The sequence below is a fragment of the Cynocephalus volans genome, chromosome 10 (genome assembly GCF_027409185.1).
Source record: "Cynocephalus volans isolate mCynVol1 chromosome 10, mCynVol1.pri, whole genome shotgun sequence".
NCBI classification, from domain to species: domain Eukaryota; kingdom Metazoa; phylum Chordata; class Mammalia; order Dermoptera; family Cynocephalidae; genus Cynocephalus; species Cynocephalus volans.
In genome coordinates, this window is record NC_084469.1 from 95,697,437 (window position 1) to 95,712,200 (window position 14,764).

General features: G+C 47.6%; 1 protein-coding gene across 1 annotated transcript in view; it reads left to right on the top strand.

Moving 5' to 3' along the window:
• The window catches only part of ATCAY (ATCAY kinesin light chain interacting caytaxin), a 35,680-nt gene extending 23,417 nt beyond the window's left edge, over positions 1-12,263 (top strand). The window contains exons 8-11 of the mRNA XM_063109963.1: positions 3,513-3,611; positions 7,266-7,301; positions 10,004-10,075; positions 12,221-12,263. Of these exons, the coding sequence (XP_062966033.1) occupies positions 3,513-3,611; positions 7,266-7,301; positions 10,004-10,075; positions 12,221-12,263 (250 nt within the window). The remainder of the gene's footprint in view (positions 1-3,512; positions 3,612-7,265; positions 7,302-10,003; positions 10,076-12,220) is intronic.
• Positions 12,264-14,764: the final 2,501 nt, after the last annotated feature.

Consider the following 14,764-nt stretch of genomic DNA (forward strand, 5'->3'; position numbering starts at 1 on the left):
ATTGGGGGGCCCACAGTGCAATAAATCAATCCATGTGCGTGTTAGTGGTCCCCAAGACCACACTTAAATTCAGTGATTCACTAGAAGGACTCACAGAACTCAGAAAGGCTGTTATACTCAGGCTTATGGTTTATTTCAGCAAAAAGATACAGATTAAAATTAGTAAAGGAAAAAGGTGCAGAGAGGAGTCCAGCAGAGAGCAGAAGGAAGATTCCAGTTGTTCTAACCTGGCGGAGCATTACTGACAGCCCTTAATTCTCCCAGCAACAATGTGAAACAACTCTAAGTGTTGCCAGTCAGGGAAGCCCACCTGAGCCTCAGTGTTCAGGGTTTTTATTGGGGGGTTGGTCACATAGGGATGGAGCTGCCTACTGCTGACACTGTTACTCAGTCTCCAGCCCCTCCAGCCCCTCATGGTTTCCAGAGGTCAAACTGGCAGCATGTGGCCCAAAGCCCCCACCATAAATCACATCTTTAGCATAGACGATCTGGCAGGGCTTAAGGCCACAGGTAAACAAAGACACTCTTGGTTGGCCAGTTAGCTCAGTTGGTTAGAGCCTGGTACTAACAACACCAAGGTCCAGGGTTCAATCCCTGTACTGGCCAGCCACCAAAAACAATGTAAAAAAAAAAAACCTAAAAAAAAAAAAGACACTCTTACAGACAGGATAATCCAAAGGTTTATAGATTATCTCCCAGGATCGTGTGGAGAGCCAGTTCTTTCTTTGCAATGTGCGGGGTTTGAGCACTCCAAGTCTGCTGAGTTCAATCTTTACTGCATAATACATAATGCACAGTTTGCAAGAAGATGACTCTATTCTCAAGGATTCTTAAGGAAATAAAGGCACTTATTTGCATATGAGTGAAAATTGGTGAATAATACACTAATTATAGATCAGTTGTGTTAATAATGACCTGCCCAAGCACAATGGCGAACACGCACTCCAGTCTGAAAGAACTGCATTTCGTACTCTGTGTTCCATAATCCAGTAACAAATATGCCTTTGCCTTTAATGTAGAAGATTCTATTGCTTTTGGTTTCTTTTCCCAAGGAGAATGTTGAGGACATCATTTTGGGCTTTAAAAAAGGGGGGCTGGCCGACTAGCTCAGTTGGTTAGAGCGAAGTGTTAAAACACCAAGGTCAAGGGGGCCGGCCCGTGGCTCACTCGGGAGAGTGCGGTGCTGATAACACCAAGGCCCCAGGTTTGGATCCCATATAGGGATGGCAGGTTAGCTCACTGGCTGAGCGTGGTGCTGACAACACCAAGCCGGGGGTTAAGATCCCCTTACCTGTCATCTTTAAAAAAAAAAAAAAAAAAAAAACCAAGGTCAAGGGTTCAGATCCCCAAAAACAAAAACAAAAATGCTGGGGGGCGGGTAGTTAACATCCCCATTTGAAAGCCAAGGAGTTCAGAGACTGATTGTGAGCTGCTACTCAACCCTGCGTTTCTGTGACTATAACTACAAGGAAACTTCTATTTGTTCGATGATGATCTAAATGTTGGGGAAGTGCCTTACCTTTGACTGGAATTCTCCTGAGACCCCCCAGTGAGCAGGTATATCAGTCCATTTCTGCTGCTCATAACAAAATACTTGGAACTGGGTAATTTGTAAGGAAGTGAAATGTATTGCTTACAGTTTCAGAGGCTGCAAAGTCCAAAGTCCAGGGGACACATCTGGTGAGGGTTCTCTTTGGTGGTGGCTGTACAGCATGACAGGGTCTCACATGGCAGAAAATGGTGGAGCAGAGAGAGAGAGACTCTCATGTGCTCTCCTTTTAAAGTCCTCAGAACCACACCCGTGAACTGTGGCGTGGCCCTTACAATCCAATCACCTGCCCAAGGCCCCACCTTTCAATTACTACAGTAATTGAATTTCCCATCCTCTTTACACTGTCACAGTGGGGACTAAATTTTGAGGGAACATCAGTCCCCAGCAGAGGGAAATCTCGGTTTACAGGCAGAACAGGAGGACATTGTCTCTGCCAAGGCATGAATACCAATTTCCAGCCGTGGAATGCCGTCGTCTTTATGTGACTTGTGCCTGTGTTTATAGACCCGCTCTCAGATCCGCAGGTGTCAGCTCTGTACACAATAAAGAAACTTCCTAGGAATTCACAGCAGTCTGACGGCAGAGCCTCTGGACCTCGACTTTTCAGGTGGAGTCTAGACAACCCTTGTAAGATGCACCCTTAGGCTTCCTTCGCTGCAGGGAGACCTCCTGTTCTGAAGATAATTGTTGCTGTTGCTGTTTTAAATCATAAAAGTAAATTTGAACTGCATTAAAGCAGTTGGAGAGGTCGTTCATTCCAGTACCCGATGGCCACCTTGTGACTGTCATTCCCTGGTCACTGTCTGTCGGCCTTCTGCTTCTGCTTAGGAACTGGTTTATTTTTCCCTCATGGATGCTGTGAATTTATCATTCCTCATGCGTCTCTCTGCATTGGAAGCCAGAAAGCTGAAGACGAATTTGTATCGAATCTCTCAAAATAGACATAAAACTTCTTGGCACCCTTTTTATATACCTTTGGTTCTCCTTAACATTTGCACTGTTCGCCTTGTGTGCCCCATCATTAAAATTTTTACTTTTCCTTGAAAAAAGTGAGGATTTTGTTTGTATTTTCTTTTTTTGTGTCATTCCTTTTTTTTTTTTTTTTTTTTGGCTGGCCTTTATGGGGATCTGTGCCCTTGACCCTGGTGTTGTAACACTGTGCTCTAACCAACTGCACTAACCGGCCGGCCCTGTTATTTCTTGTTTGTTTTTTATTTTATTTTGTCATCTTCTTCTTTTTTTTTTTTCTTTAAGTTTTTTATACTACATTTTGCCAAATGTAGGCTTCCTTTAACTTTTTAAAAAATTACCATGGCCGGCCCAGGGCTCACGTGGGAGAGTGCGGTGCTGATAACACCAAGGCCACAGGTTCGGATCCTATGTAGGTATGGCCGGTCAGCTCACTTGGGAGAGCATGGTGCTGACACCACCAAGACAACGGTTAAGATCCCCTTGCTGATCATCTTTAAAAAAAAAAAAATTACCATGAGTTCAAAGCAATGTACTGGTGATGAAGACCTCGTGTTACCAGACAGCCAGAGTTTGGGTTTGAACAGGAAAGAATCATTTATTCTGAAAAAACAGAGAGGGGATCAGAAATCCCACCTGCCCCATTCTAGTGCCCAGATGATCTTTGCCGCTGTCCTGGACAGTGACATGGAAGGACACATTCTTGGTAAAAATTAATACAGACAAGAGACTCTTAGAGATGACGCAAAACACAGCTTAGAGTCCAATAGAATCTTCTTGCCTCTCTGCGTCCTTGAAACCAGATCCTCACTCCACAGGGACACATGGCTTTGCAGCCAGACCTGGGATCGGCTCTCTCCACCCCAGGAGGAACGGGGGGACTGGGCAGGGAGTGGGTTCCCACGTGCATCCGCCACCATCACTCCTTCTGGACACTGGGTGACCACCCTGCCAGCTGGATCTCAGACCTCTCCCTCTCTCTTCCTACCAGCGTCAAGTTTATCAGTAAAATCCAGTATGTGCACAGCCTGGAAGATCTGCAGCAGCTCATTCCCATGGAACACATTCAGATCCCAGACTGCGTCCTACAGTAAGTGTCCCTGGGCTGCCCCCGTCCCCAATGCCCCACAGGCTCCTCGCTGCCCAGTCCCAGCCAGCTCAGGGAACCGGGGGAAAGGACAAGAGGAGACGAAACCGGGGACTGTGACCCACGGCTGTGTGTCCCGCTCTGTTCGAACAAAGCATCATACCCTGAGCATCTCCCCATCATTTCATGCCGTAGAAAAGTCTCCCTAATCGTCATTCTTAAAAATTGTGGTAAAATAGGGGCCGGCCCGTGGCTCACCTGGGAGGGTGCGGTGCTGATAACACCAAGGCCCCGGGTTCGGATCCCATATAGGGACGGCCGGTTGGCTCATTTGGGTGAGCGTGGTGCTGACACCAAGTCAAGGGTTAAGATCCCCTTACCGGTCATCTTTAAAAAAAATTTTTTTTTAAATGTGGTAAAATATACATAACATAAAATTTACCATCTTACCCATTTTTAAGCGCACAGCTCGGCAGCATGAAGTACTGTATTAGTCCACTTTTTGTTGTTTGTAACAAAATACATGGAACTGGGTAATTTGCAAAGAAAACAAAATGTATTGCTTACAGTTTTGGAGGATAAGAAGTCCAAAGTCCGGGGAACACATCTGGTGAGGCCCTTGGCGGTGATGACAGTGATGGCAGGGTGTCACATTGCAAAAATGGTGGAGCAGGGAGAGCAGAGAGTAACCTCCTCCCTCACTCTCTTTTTAAAGCCCCCAGAACCACGCCCCAAGCACCATTTCTAATCCGTTCACTACTGCGAGGCCCTGAACCCAGTCACCTCCAAGGCTCCACGTTTCAATGACCGTAGCAGGATTTCCCACCCTCTTAACACGGTGGGGATCAAGTTTCTAATACATAAAACTTGGGGGACACCAATCCACTACAAGCACATTCACACTGTTGTGCAACCATCACCCCCATCATCTCCAGAACTTTCTCATCTCCCCAAACTGAAGCTCTGTCCCCATGAAACACTCTCCCCGTCCCCCTCCCCAGCCCCTGGCACCCCCCATTCTACTTTCTGTCTCTGTGGATCTGACGACTCTAGGGACCTCCTGTGAGTGGTGTTTGTCCTTGTGTGACTGGCTTATCTCACTGAGCACAGTGTCCTCAAGGCTCATCCACGCTGTAGCGTGTGTCGGGATTCGCTTCCTTTTTGTGGCTGAATCATTTTCCGTTGCACGTATGTACCACGTTTTCTTTATACACTCATCCATCGATGGACGCCTTTCGGCTGTACTGAGGCATGCTGCTGTGAACATGGGGGTGCAATATCTCTCCAAGACCCTGCTTTCAATTCTTATGGGTACATGCCCAAAGTAGCATTGCTGGTTATTCTACGCTGAATAATGTGAGGACCCGCCTCGCTGTTTTCCGTAGCAACTGCACGGACGTCCCCACCAGCAGTGCACAAGGGTCTTAAGCATTGTTTTCTAAATTACAACTTTTATTTACTTGAGATTGAGCAGTTATCAAACTACATGTTTTAAGAAAGTCTGAATTTTCTCCTAACACTGATGAAATGGGATGTTTATATTTATTAATTATCTCACTCCCATATTCACATTTTGGTCTCTATTCAACAAATATTTTTGATACATAGACATTTATCATCAAAAATGCATCTATGACTTTCAGTCTATTAAAAAGACAAAAATATAGGAATCAAAATAACATATTGTGCTTTTAAACCTCTTTTACTCCTACAATGGACGGGAATATTTATTGGCTTATCATGACTGGGTTTTATGCATAAATGGAAAATCTGCAGCAGCTAGGAAAAAAAATTAATGAACAGAAGCATTTTTTTCTTTGCTGCCAAACAGATGTTTGCTAATTGAGATTATAGGAAGAAACACAGTGTTTTTCCTATAGTCTTACCCTGCAACAATCCACACGGAAGACTTCTGTCACCAAACGTGCGGGGAATGTCCCCACCAGCAGCAAGCAGTCAGTTCCACAGCAGACGCCAGCCGGGTGTCCTCCAATTCAGTTCCAACTCTATCCACCTGAAGATTGCATCAGATCCCACAGGTTGAGTGCTCGGTCCCCAAGACTGCCCCTACCTCAGAGGCCAGTCCCAAGTCCCAGCCCCTGAAACTTCTGACCAAGGTGCTACAAATCATTGTTCCCACGACCACCTCCTTGGGTTCAATTAATTTGCTAGATTGCCTCAAAGAACTCAGGAAACTCATACTTAACATTTACCAGTTAATTACAAAGGATATTTTAGAGGATACAAAGAAACAGCCAGATGAAGATATACATGAGGTGAGGTCTGGAAGGGTCCCAAGCACAGGAACTTCTGTCCCCGTGGAGTTGGGCTGTGCCACGCTCCCGGCTAGTGGATATGAAAACACCCATGTGTTCACTATCGGGAACCTCTGAATGCAGTCCTTTGGGTTTTTATGGAAGCTTCATTATGTAGGCATGATTGACTAAGTTATTGGCCACTGGTGATCAACTTTCAGCCCCTGTCCCTTCCTTGGATGTTGGGGATGGGACTGAAAGACCCAACCCTCTAATGCTGCCTTGGCCTTTCTGGTGACCCATCCCCATCCGGAAGCTACCTAAGGGCTGCCAGACACCAGTCAACTCATTAGAAAGACACGATCACTTCGAAGATTCCAAGGATTTTAGAATTTGTATGCCAGGAAAGGGACAGGAAGGAAGACCAAATATATATTTCAAAATATCACACTATTGCCAGAAAATGTGACTATACATTTTTTTAATTTAAAAAAATCACAGTAATATAGATGTAAATTCTTTTTTAGCGTACCTCCCCCAGACAAGCAAATGAACAAAATATCCATGTATCCTTGTGTAGAAATCATTTTTAATGGCCACATAATATTCCACTGTACAGCAGGTGTACTTCTAGCAAGGTTCCTTCTGTGGATTCCCAGCTCCCAATGAAGTAGAGATACAGGGAAACAAGTATGTGTGAGGTTAGTGAACACAGCAGTACTGGGCATCTAGTGCAGGGCAGGGGTTTGTAAGCCACGGCCCTCTGCTTGTTTTTATCAATAAAGTTTTATTGGCACACAGGCACGTTCATTCATTTATGGATTTTTTATCAATAAAGTTTTATTGGCACACAGGCACGTTCATTCATTTATGGATTTTTTATCAATAAAGTTTTATTGGCACACAGGCACGTTCATTCATTTATGGATTATCTGTGGCTGTTTTTGTGCTACAACAGCAGAGTTGAGTGGATACAGCAGAGACCATCTGGCCAGCGAAGCCAAAAATATTTATTCCCTGGCTTTTTACAAAGAAAGTCTGTTGAGCCCTGATGTAGGGACATGTAGATTAACTCACATCATGGGAGCATTGCTGTATAACCACGCTGTTCAATCGCTGGTGTTGAATTAAGCAAAAAATGGCTGCTGAGAAACATCTATGCAGATGCTGCAGCTAAAGAGATATTCCCTGTCCTGGGAGAGCTTGCTAAGTAAATGCAGGAAACATGAAAAAGAGATGACAAGATGTCAGCTCGGGCTGCACTTACTGGTCTGCAGCCTGGTGTGGATTCATCTACGACTCTGAGATTGTTTCTGTGCTCGCAAAGGGAAGAAAATTCCCTGGAAAGTGTATCTACCCAGGGGAGGGAGGGCTGTGTCTGAAATCCTTTTCTTTCTTTCAGGTACGATGAGGAAAGACTCAAGGCCAGAAGAGAGAGGTGTGTGCAGAGTGGCCTCTGTCAGGGCTGAGCCAGGCCTGGAGGCTCAACTGGGCTCTCATTTGGGGAGGTGGCCCGGTGGCTTCCAATGGGCAGGGAATGCCCCATGCAGAGCTCGGGGCTCTGCCTGTCAAGCCAGGGCTTTAGAGTCAGATCTGGGTTTGAATTCTGGCTCCATCATTTAGTTGCAGGGCAGGGTGACATTAAGCAAGTAAAAACTCACAAGCACCTTGGAGGTCATTGTGAAAAAATCTGGGACATTGTAACCCCCGTGGGTAAAAGGGGCCCAGACTTCATGCTCAGTAAAGGATAATAATGGTCATTATAATAATATTAAGTTCTCCCTTTACAGAATGAACACAAGCCTGATATTCAGCACTGGCGCATAAATGCACCTGTGCTAACCTACCGACTCGGTTTTCATTGGAGGCGTAATCATTAGGAACACTCACAGGATTTCAGGACTATTCCAGCCCTTCCCAGTTGTGGAGTTCTTATACCACCTGCTGGATACTTTGCAGTTCCCATGAGAGCTGGGCAGGGCGAGGATTCCTACCAACATCTTACATCCTGGGAATTTGAGGCTCAGAGAGGGCAAGGCACCTGCCCAAGGCCACACAGCAAGTCCATAAAAGATCTAGGATTCCTGGGATTTCCCCTGCCACCTATCCTCTCCTTCCTTCTACTTTTCCTCTCGCCTTCTATCTTCTGTCTTTTTAAAAAATTGTGATTAAAATTTACCATCTAAACCATGGTAAGTGATAGTTCAGTGGCATTAAGTACACTCTTACTGCTTTGCAGCCATCCCCACCATCCAGAACACTCTCCTCCCGATCCGAAACTGTCCCCGTTAAACACTCACTCCCATCCCCCTCCCCAGCCCCTGGCACCCCCCATTCTACTTTAGCTATTGTGAATCACGCTGGGAACAAGGGTGAGCAAGAATCTCTTTGAGTCCCTGCTTTCAACACTTTTGGGTAGATACCTAGAAGCGGAATTGCTGGATCACATGGCAATTCTGTTTAATTGAGAAGCTGTCAGGCCATTTTCTACTGCAGCTGCACCGTGTCACGTTCCCACCATCAACAGTACACAAAGGCAGATGGATTTCCCCACCCCCTCGCCCACCCTTATTATTTTCTGTTTTTAAGACAGTAGCCATCCATGTCACCTCTCCCAGGGTGACAGAGACACAAAGGATTACTCAAAGCCCATTTCTCCAGAGCAGTGAGAGGCCCAGAAGGGGTTAATCCCAGGAAACGATTTCTTCAAGGGAGAGGAATTCCTAGGAAATAACCCCGAATCAGGGTTTTCTCTCAGTCTTTATTGTTCAGGCAAGAAAGTTACAGAAAAGGAACACAGGTGGTTCCAAAAGGAACAACGAGACAATTGTCATGGCAACACTTAGTTCCCTAAGAAACTCAAAGAAACAACCAGAGGCAAGACGTGGAACGTCCCCCAGCCAACGACCGTGAAGTCTTAGCTCACATATTAGAGCCAGCGTCTTTGCTGTGTACAGTTTTTTTTATCTACAACAGACTTTAGTCCTGGGAAAGTTTTCTGTTTTTCCCAAGCTTAGCTTTTCTATGTGCGACAGGCCCTGTGCAATACATTTGCTTAACTAACGTTGGTATTCTCCGCGCATCCTAATGGGTGTGAGTTCGTAAGGTCTGAACTTTCTTCTTTCATTTTTCCCCTTGTAAAGCTAGGCAACCACACTAGTTGTCGGGCTCTTTTACCTGCTGGTGATCCTGCACCGACTGGGCTGATGGTCGAGCTAGGGCTGGGTCTGGAGCTCCCAGACCCCTCAAGCCCATTCACAGACTGGGTCACAAACCCTTCATATGCCAGGCTGGGTCACCAGAGCCCTTCACGCAGGTCTATGAGCGAGGTAACTGGCCAAAAGTTCCCTGGAGCCATAGGTTGGAAAGCGTGGCTGTGCCAGGTGAACACCCAAGGCAGAGGCCTGCCCACCTGCTTCACTCAAACTCCTCTGTCTCTGTCTCTGTCTCTGTCTCTCTCTCTCTCAAGAACACAAGAATAGCAACAAAACTAAGAAAGATACATTGGCGCACATGCGCACTAACTCCACACACACACACACACACACACACAGACACACACACACACACACACACACACACACACACAATTTGCTTACAAAGGATGCTGAACCACACCCGACTGGACCCGAGGGGAGGGCCCTGACCAAACTATTCTATTTTCCCAACACCCCTCCCTCCCTCCCTCTCTCTCTCCTTTCCTTCTGAGTCGTATCCCTCCCACCTACCCAGGCTTGGTTAGAGATGAACATGACAGCAGGACACCTGTCCTTCTGAAACTGCTGAAACTTACTGGACGACAGCATCCGTCTAATAAGTGCATAAATGCATCTCCAAGGAGCAGCTAATGCTTTCCAGGAATGGTTCAGGCGGGGTCTTTCCTCCTCCCCTGGCCCCTCATGCTGACGCCTCACAGCGGGCTTCGTCTTCATTAACCCTAAATGATCATTTCTCTCCCGTCCCAGACAGCAATGGGGCCATCTCCACCCTCCTGACCCAACACATCCCAGGGGCGCAAAACCACCTTCAAACTGCTCCCAGGCCACGGCTGGCCCAGGCCAGCAAGACCCGTGGGAGCCAAGAGCCCCTGGGCTCAGCCCGGCTGGTCACCCCTAGTCACTTCGCTCTCTCTGTCCACAGCGTGAGGCCACAGCCAGAGTTCGTCCTGCCCAGGTCAGAAGAGAAGCCAGAGGCAACACCGGCAGAGCGCAGGTAAGTGTCCAAGTGACCGTGGGGCCAGAGTGGACACCCACCGAGGGCTGCCCAGTCCCCAGGGAGAGGCTGGGGAGGAAGACGGGCCTCCGTGAGGGACAGAAAATAGAGCTAGGCCATCCTGCTGCCTTTGAGTAAGGCGGGTTATGCAAACTGTGATTCCCACGTCAATGCTGTTGATTCCAGCCAAATCCAACCAACCCATGGAGCCCACAGCCAGAAGGTTCAGGGCCTTCTGAGGACCATGTTCCTGGGGCTGATCCATGTCACCAGGCTTTTTCCAGAAGAGGCTGTGCTCACACTGGCCCCCGAGGGCCCACAGGAGCCAAAACCAGAGTGTTGGGTCAGGAGGGAGAACCGGGTATCCCCAGGGTGTCCCCAAGCAGTGTGAGAGGAAAAGGTTATTATGTCATGGGCTCCCCCCACCTCCATCTTCAGCCAGAAGGACTCAAATTTTAAAAGCACCTGCTCCCAGCCGGACAGTGTGGCCATCTCAGTCCCACCCTTCCTTAACTCTGACCTCAGTCACGTCCACGACTACTCTGGGACTCAGTGTTGCCATCTGTAAAGTGGGCGTGATGAGGCTTGAATGAGGGAATCCATGTTCACGCTCATAGCGTCTTAAATCAGGTAGGAGCCCACAGAAATGTCCGATTGAGGTTATCAGCCTGTAATCATAATGAGGAAATGAGAAAATGGATATAAAACTCTGCTGTAAATATTTGCTCAGCACCTGGTCACTCTGCTTACCCCCGAGCTGTCCCACACGGGGGCTGCTTGCATGGGTGGCTACTTCAATTGAAGTGAATTAACAATCAGATTTTAAAATTAGCTCCTCGGCCACATTGGCCCCATTTGGGGAACTCAGCATGCGGCCAACGGCTTCCGTATGGGGCAGCACAGATGCGGAATAGGAACGTTGTTGGAGAAAGTTCTGCTGGACAGCGGGGCTCCGGCCACCTTCCCTCCCCTGGTTGTCTCACTTTTTTTATTTTTTAATGGAGTTGAACATCGTGTAACACAGAATGAACCCTTTGGCCCATTTAGTTCATTCACAATATGATGCAACCATCACCCCTATGGATTCCAGAACATTCCATCACCCCAAAAGGAAGCGCTTACCCACAAAGCAGTTGCTCTTCATTCTCTACTTCCCCCTACCCTGGTTATTTTCATTCGTTAAATCCAGCAAGTATCGATTAAAGTCCTTTCGTGACTCTCCCTGGGATGTGCACACCAGCCCCACACGACTCCAGCCCTCTCCCTCCACAGCAGGGAGCCCCAGTTGCCTGTCTCTCCTGGGTCTGCAGCCTACATCGGAGCTTTGTCATAGCAGCCTAGGCCAGTTATGCCTCTTCTCTTGCCCTGGGAGCTCCCTGAGGGCAGTGACTCCTCTAGGAACGGTCCCTTACTTCCTCTCCCCACATCTAGCACAGGCCAGGTGCAGGGGTCCCAGGAACAGGGAGGGTGACCTCGTACCATTTCCTGCATACTTTACATCACCTGAGAGCTGGGCAGGGAGAGGATTCCCACCAGCATCTTACATCCTTGGGAATTTGAGGCTCAGAGAGGGCAAGGCACCTGCCCAAGTCCACACAGCAAGTCCGTGAGAGACCAAGTTCAACTCTTGGGTGAAGGTTACAGCAAGAGACCTTTGGATATGTCCCAGGAAATAGATTCGGTCTCCCCAAGCCCAGTGGACCCTGAGCAGCATTTGCAGTTTCATGCTGTGTCAACGAATAGGCCTTAGCTGATTTCCTTACAACTGCCTGTCCTGGCTCATTTGTTACACAGCAGGCGTGTGCTGACACCTGCTCTGTACCAGACCAGGATGAAGCAGCATTGGCCCTCATGGGGTTCATGGCCTCGGCCAAAGGTGGAAAATGCCCAGGCTCTAAAAAATAGGCAATTGGGCCGGCCCATGGCTCACTCGGGAGAATGTGGTGCTGATAACACCAAGGCCACGGGTTCGGATCCCATATAGGGATGGCCGGTTCGCTCACTGGCTGAGCGTGGTGCTGACAACACCAAGCCAAGGGTTAAGATCCCCTTACCGGTCATCTTTTAAAAATAAATAAATAAATAAATAAAAATAAAAAATAAAAAATAGGCAATTAATGCCAAAATGCCTTCTCTTTCCAATAGGTCTTCTCTGGTCACAGAAGATCAGGAAACAAGGTGGGTTTAACAGAGGACGGTCTTAGTGTACCCTAAAAACCTCAGACAGCTGCCCCATGACTTATTGTGGGTGGGGGTACTGCACTGGGGAGTCAGGGAGGAGACAGTTATTCTGCACAACCCCAGGGGCGCCACTACATAGACTAGGATGCAGATAAAGCCCTAGAGCTGTGCAGTATGGAAGTCCTGAATGAGACACCCACATACAGCCAGTCCCCCCAAAGGCCAGGATATAAGTCAGAAAAGGGTGGACCAGCCCCCTGCAGCCTGTCTTGAGGTCTCTGCCTGGTTCTGGATGCCACGAAATGCCTCCTTGTGTGTCAGGGGTTCCCAAGACCACCCTCAGGTTCAGTGGTGTACTAGAAGGACTCACTGAACTCAGCAAACTTGTAATGCTCGTGGTTATTGTTTATCACCACAGAAAGTTGCAAATGAGAGTCAGCAAAGGGACAAGGTGCATGGGGCAGTGTCCAGGAGAGACCAGGTAGAAGTTTCTGGGTGTCCTCTCCCAGTGGAGTTGTGTGACAGCCCTTAATTCTCCCAGCTGCGATATGCAACAATACACAGAAAGTGCTGCCAACCAGGGAAGCTCACCTGAGCCTTGTTGTCCAGGGTTTTTATTGAGGGAATTCATCCACCTACCCAGCCACTCATCCATCCATCCATCCATCCATCCACCCACCTGTCCACCCGTCCATCCACCATTCATCCATCCATCCATTCACCCACTTACCCATCCACCCATAAGCTCACTCACCCATCCATTTATCTGTCCACCTACCCACCCATCCATCCATCTATCCAACCATGTGAATGTGGCCGACCATCCACATGGTTAATCTTAGTCTGTAGCCCCTCCAGAGATCTAGCTGATACCATGTGATCAAAGCTCCCACTCTAAGTCACATTGTTATACAGACTATCTAGTATGACCCAAGGTCCCCAAGTAAACAAAGACACTAATATCAGGCGGGATATTCCAAGGACTTAGAAATTATTCCCAGGAGCCAACCAAGGGCCAAACCTTTCTTTGGAATGTGCAGGATTGATCTTTCACCACACGCTCTTCTACAAATCTGTAACATGGCCTGGCTGCATACCTTACTTCCCATGTGTTCCAGGAAGCCTCAAACTGAGAAATAAACATCAAAAAATGGTCTTAGACCTCTACTGCACTAAGAACACTGAGGAGGGCCGGCCCGTGGCTCACTCGGGAGAGCACGGTGCTGATAACACCAAGGCCCCGGGTTCGGATCCCATATACAGATGGCCGGTTTGCTTACTGGCTGAGCATGGTGCTGACAACACCAAGTCAAGGGTTAAGATCCCCTTACCAGTCATCTTTTAAAAAAAAAAAAAAAAAAAAAAAAACACTGAGGAGAAGCAAGTTCTCAATGAATTTCTGAAAAGACCACCTCAATCCAAGCCCTCTGGAGATGAGTTCACATTCACAGACACAAAACACAAGGAAATCATCCACCATGAGCGAAAGTCAGCAGATACAACAAACAGCAGAATTAGACCCCCCTCCTGGGGATGCTGAGGTGATGATAAAATAGGCATGTTTAAAAAGACTAAAAACAAACAAACAAAAGAAGAAACACAAAAGAAGGAATTGTAGGAAGCAATGGGTGGGTAGATGGATGGTGGGTGGGTGGATGGATAGGTGGATAAATGGGTGGGTGGATGATTGGGTGGGTGGGTGGATGATTGGGTGGGTGGGTAGATAAGTGGGTGGTGGGTGGGTGGACGGATGGGTGGTGGGTGGATGGGTGGATAAATGTATGGATGGATGGATGTGTTTCAGAGCACACAGGTCCAGCTGCCTGCCCCCTTTCAAAAACAAACCACTCAAAACTCAAATGTTGGTGAAAATAGAAATCAGCTTTTATTCAGGAATACCAGTGACCTGAGGAGAGATGTTGGGCTGACCCATCTCCACAATAAGCCTGAAGGAGAGTGGCCAGAGTAAAGCCATCTCAAAGACTCAGGTCTACTGAGGGACATATGTGTGTGTGTGTGTGTGTGTGTGTGTGTGTGTGTGTGTATATGTGTATGTATTTATTTATTTATTTGTGTGTGTGTGACTGGGTGGTACTGGGATCCAAACCCATGACCTCAGAGCTACAAGGCTGCACTCTAATCAGCTGAGCTAACTGGCCAGCCCTTGCTGAGGGTTTTTTTTACAAAGGGGCCGAGGGAATGGAACGTGGAAAATGAAAAGCTAAAGGGAGGGGCGTGAGCTTCAGGGGCTCCGTGCAAGGAGCCAGGTGCAAGGTCTCACCAGGACTCCATCTGGTTCCTTTTTGGTTTTTTTTTCCATCTGGTTTCTGCTCCTGTCCTTATCTCAGGGTCCTGCTGGATAGTATGTGCCTCGTTGAGAGAGTGCAGCTTCAGGCTGGCTGGAAAACAACTTTACATTTATGTAAATAATGTCATCTGGCCCCATAAACAAGGTTCAAAATATCAAATGACCGTGGGAAAGAGGGAATTCAGAAATGCATGCCAAGA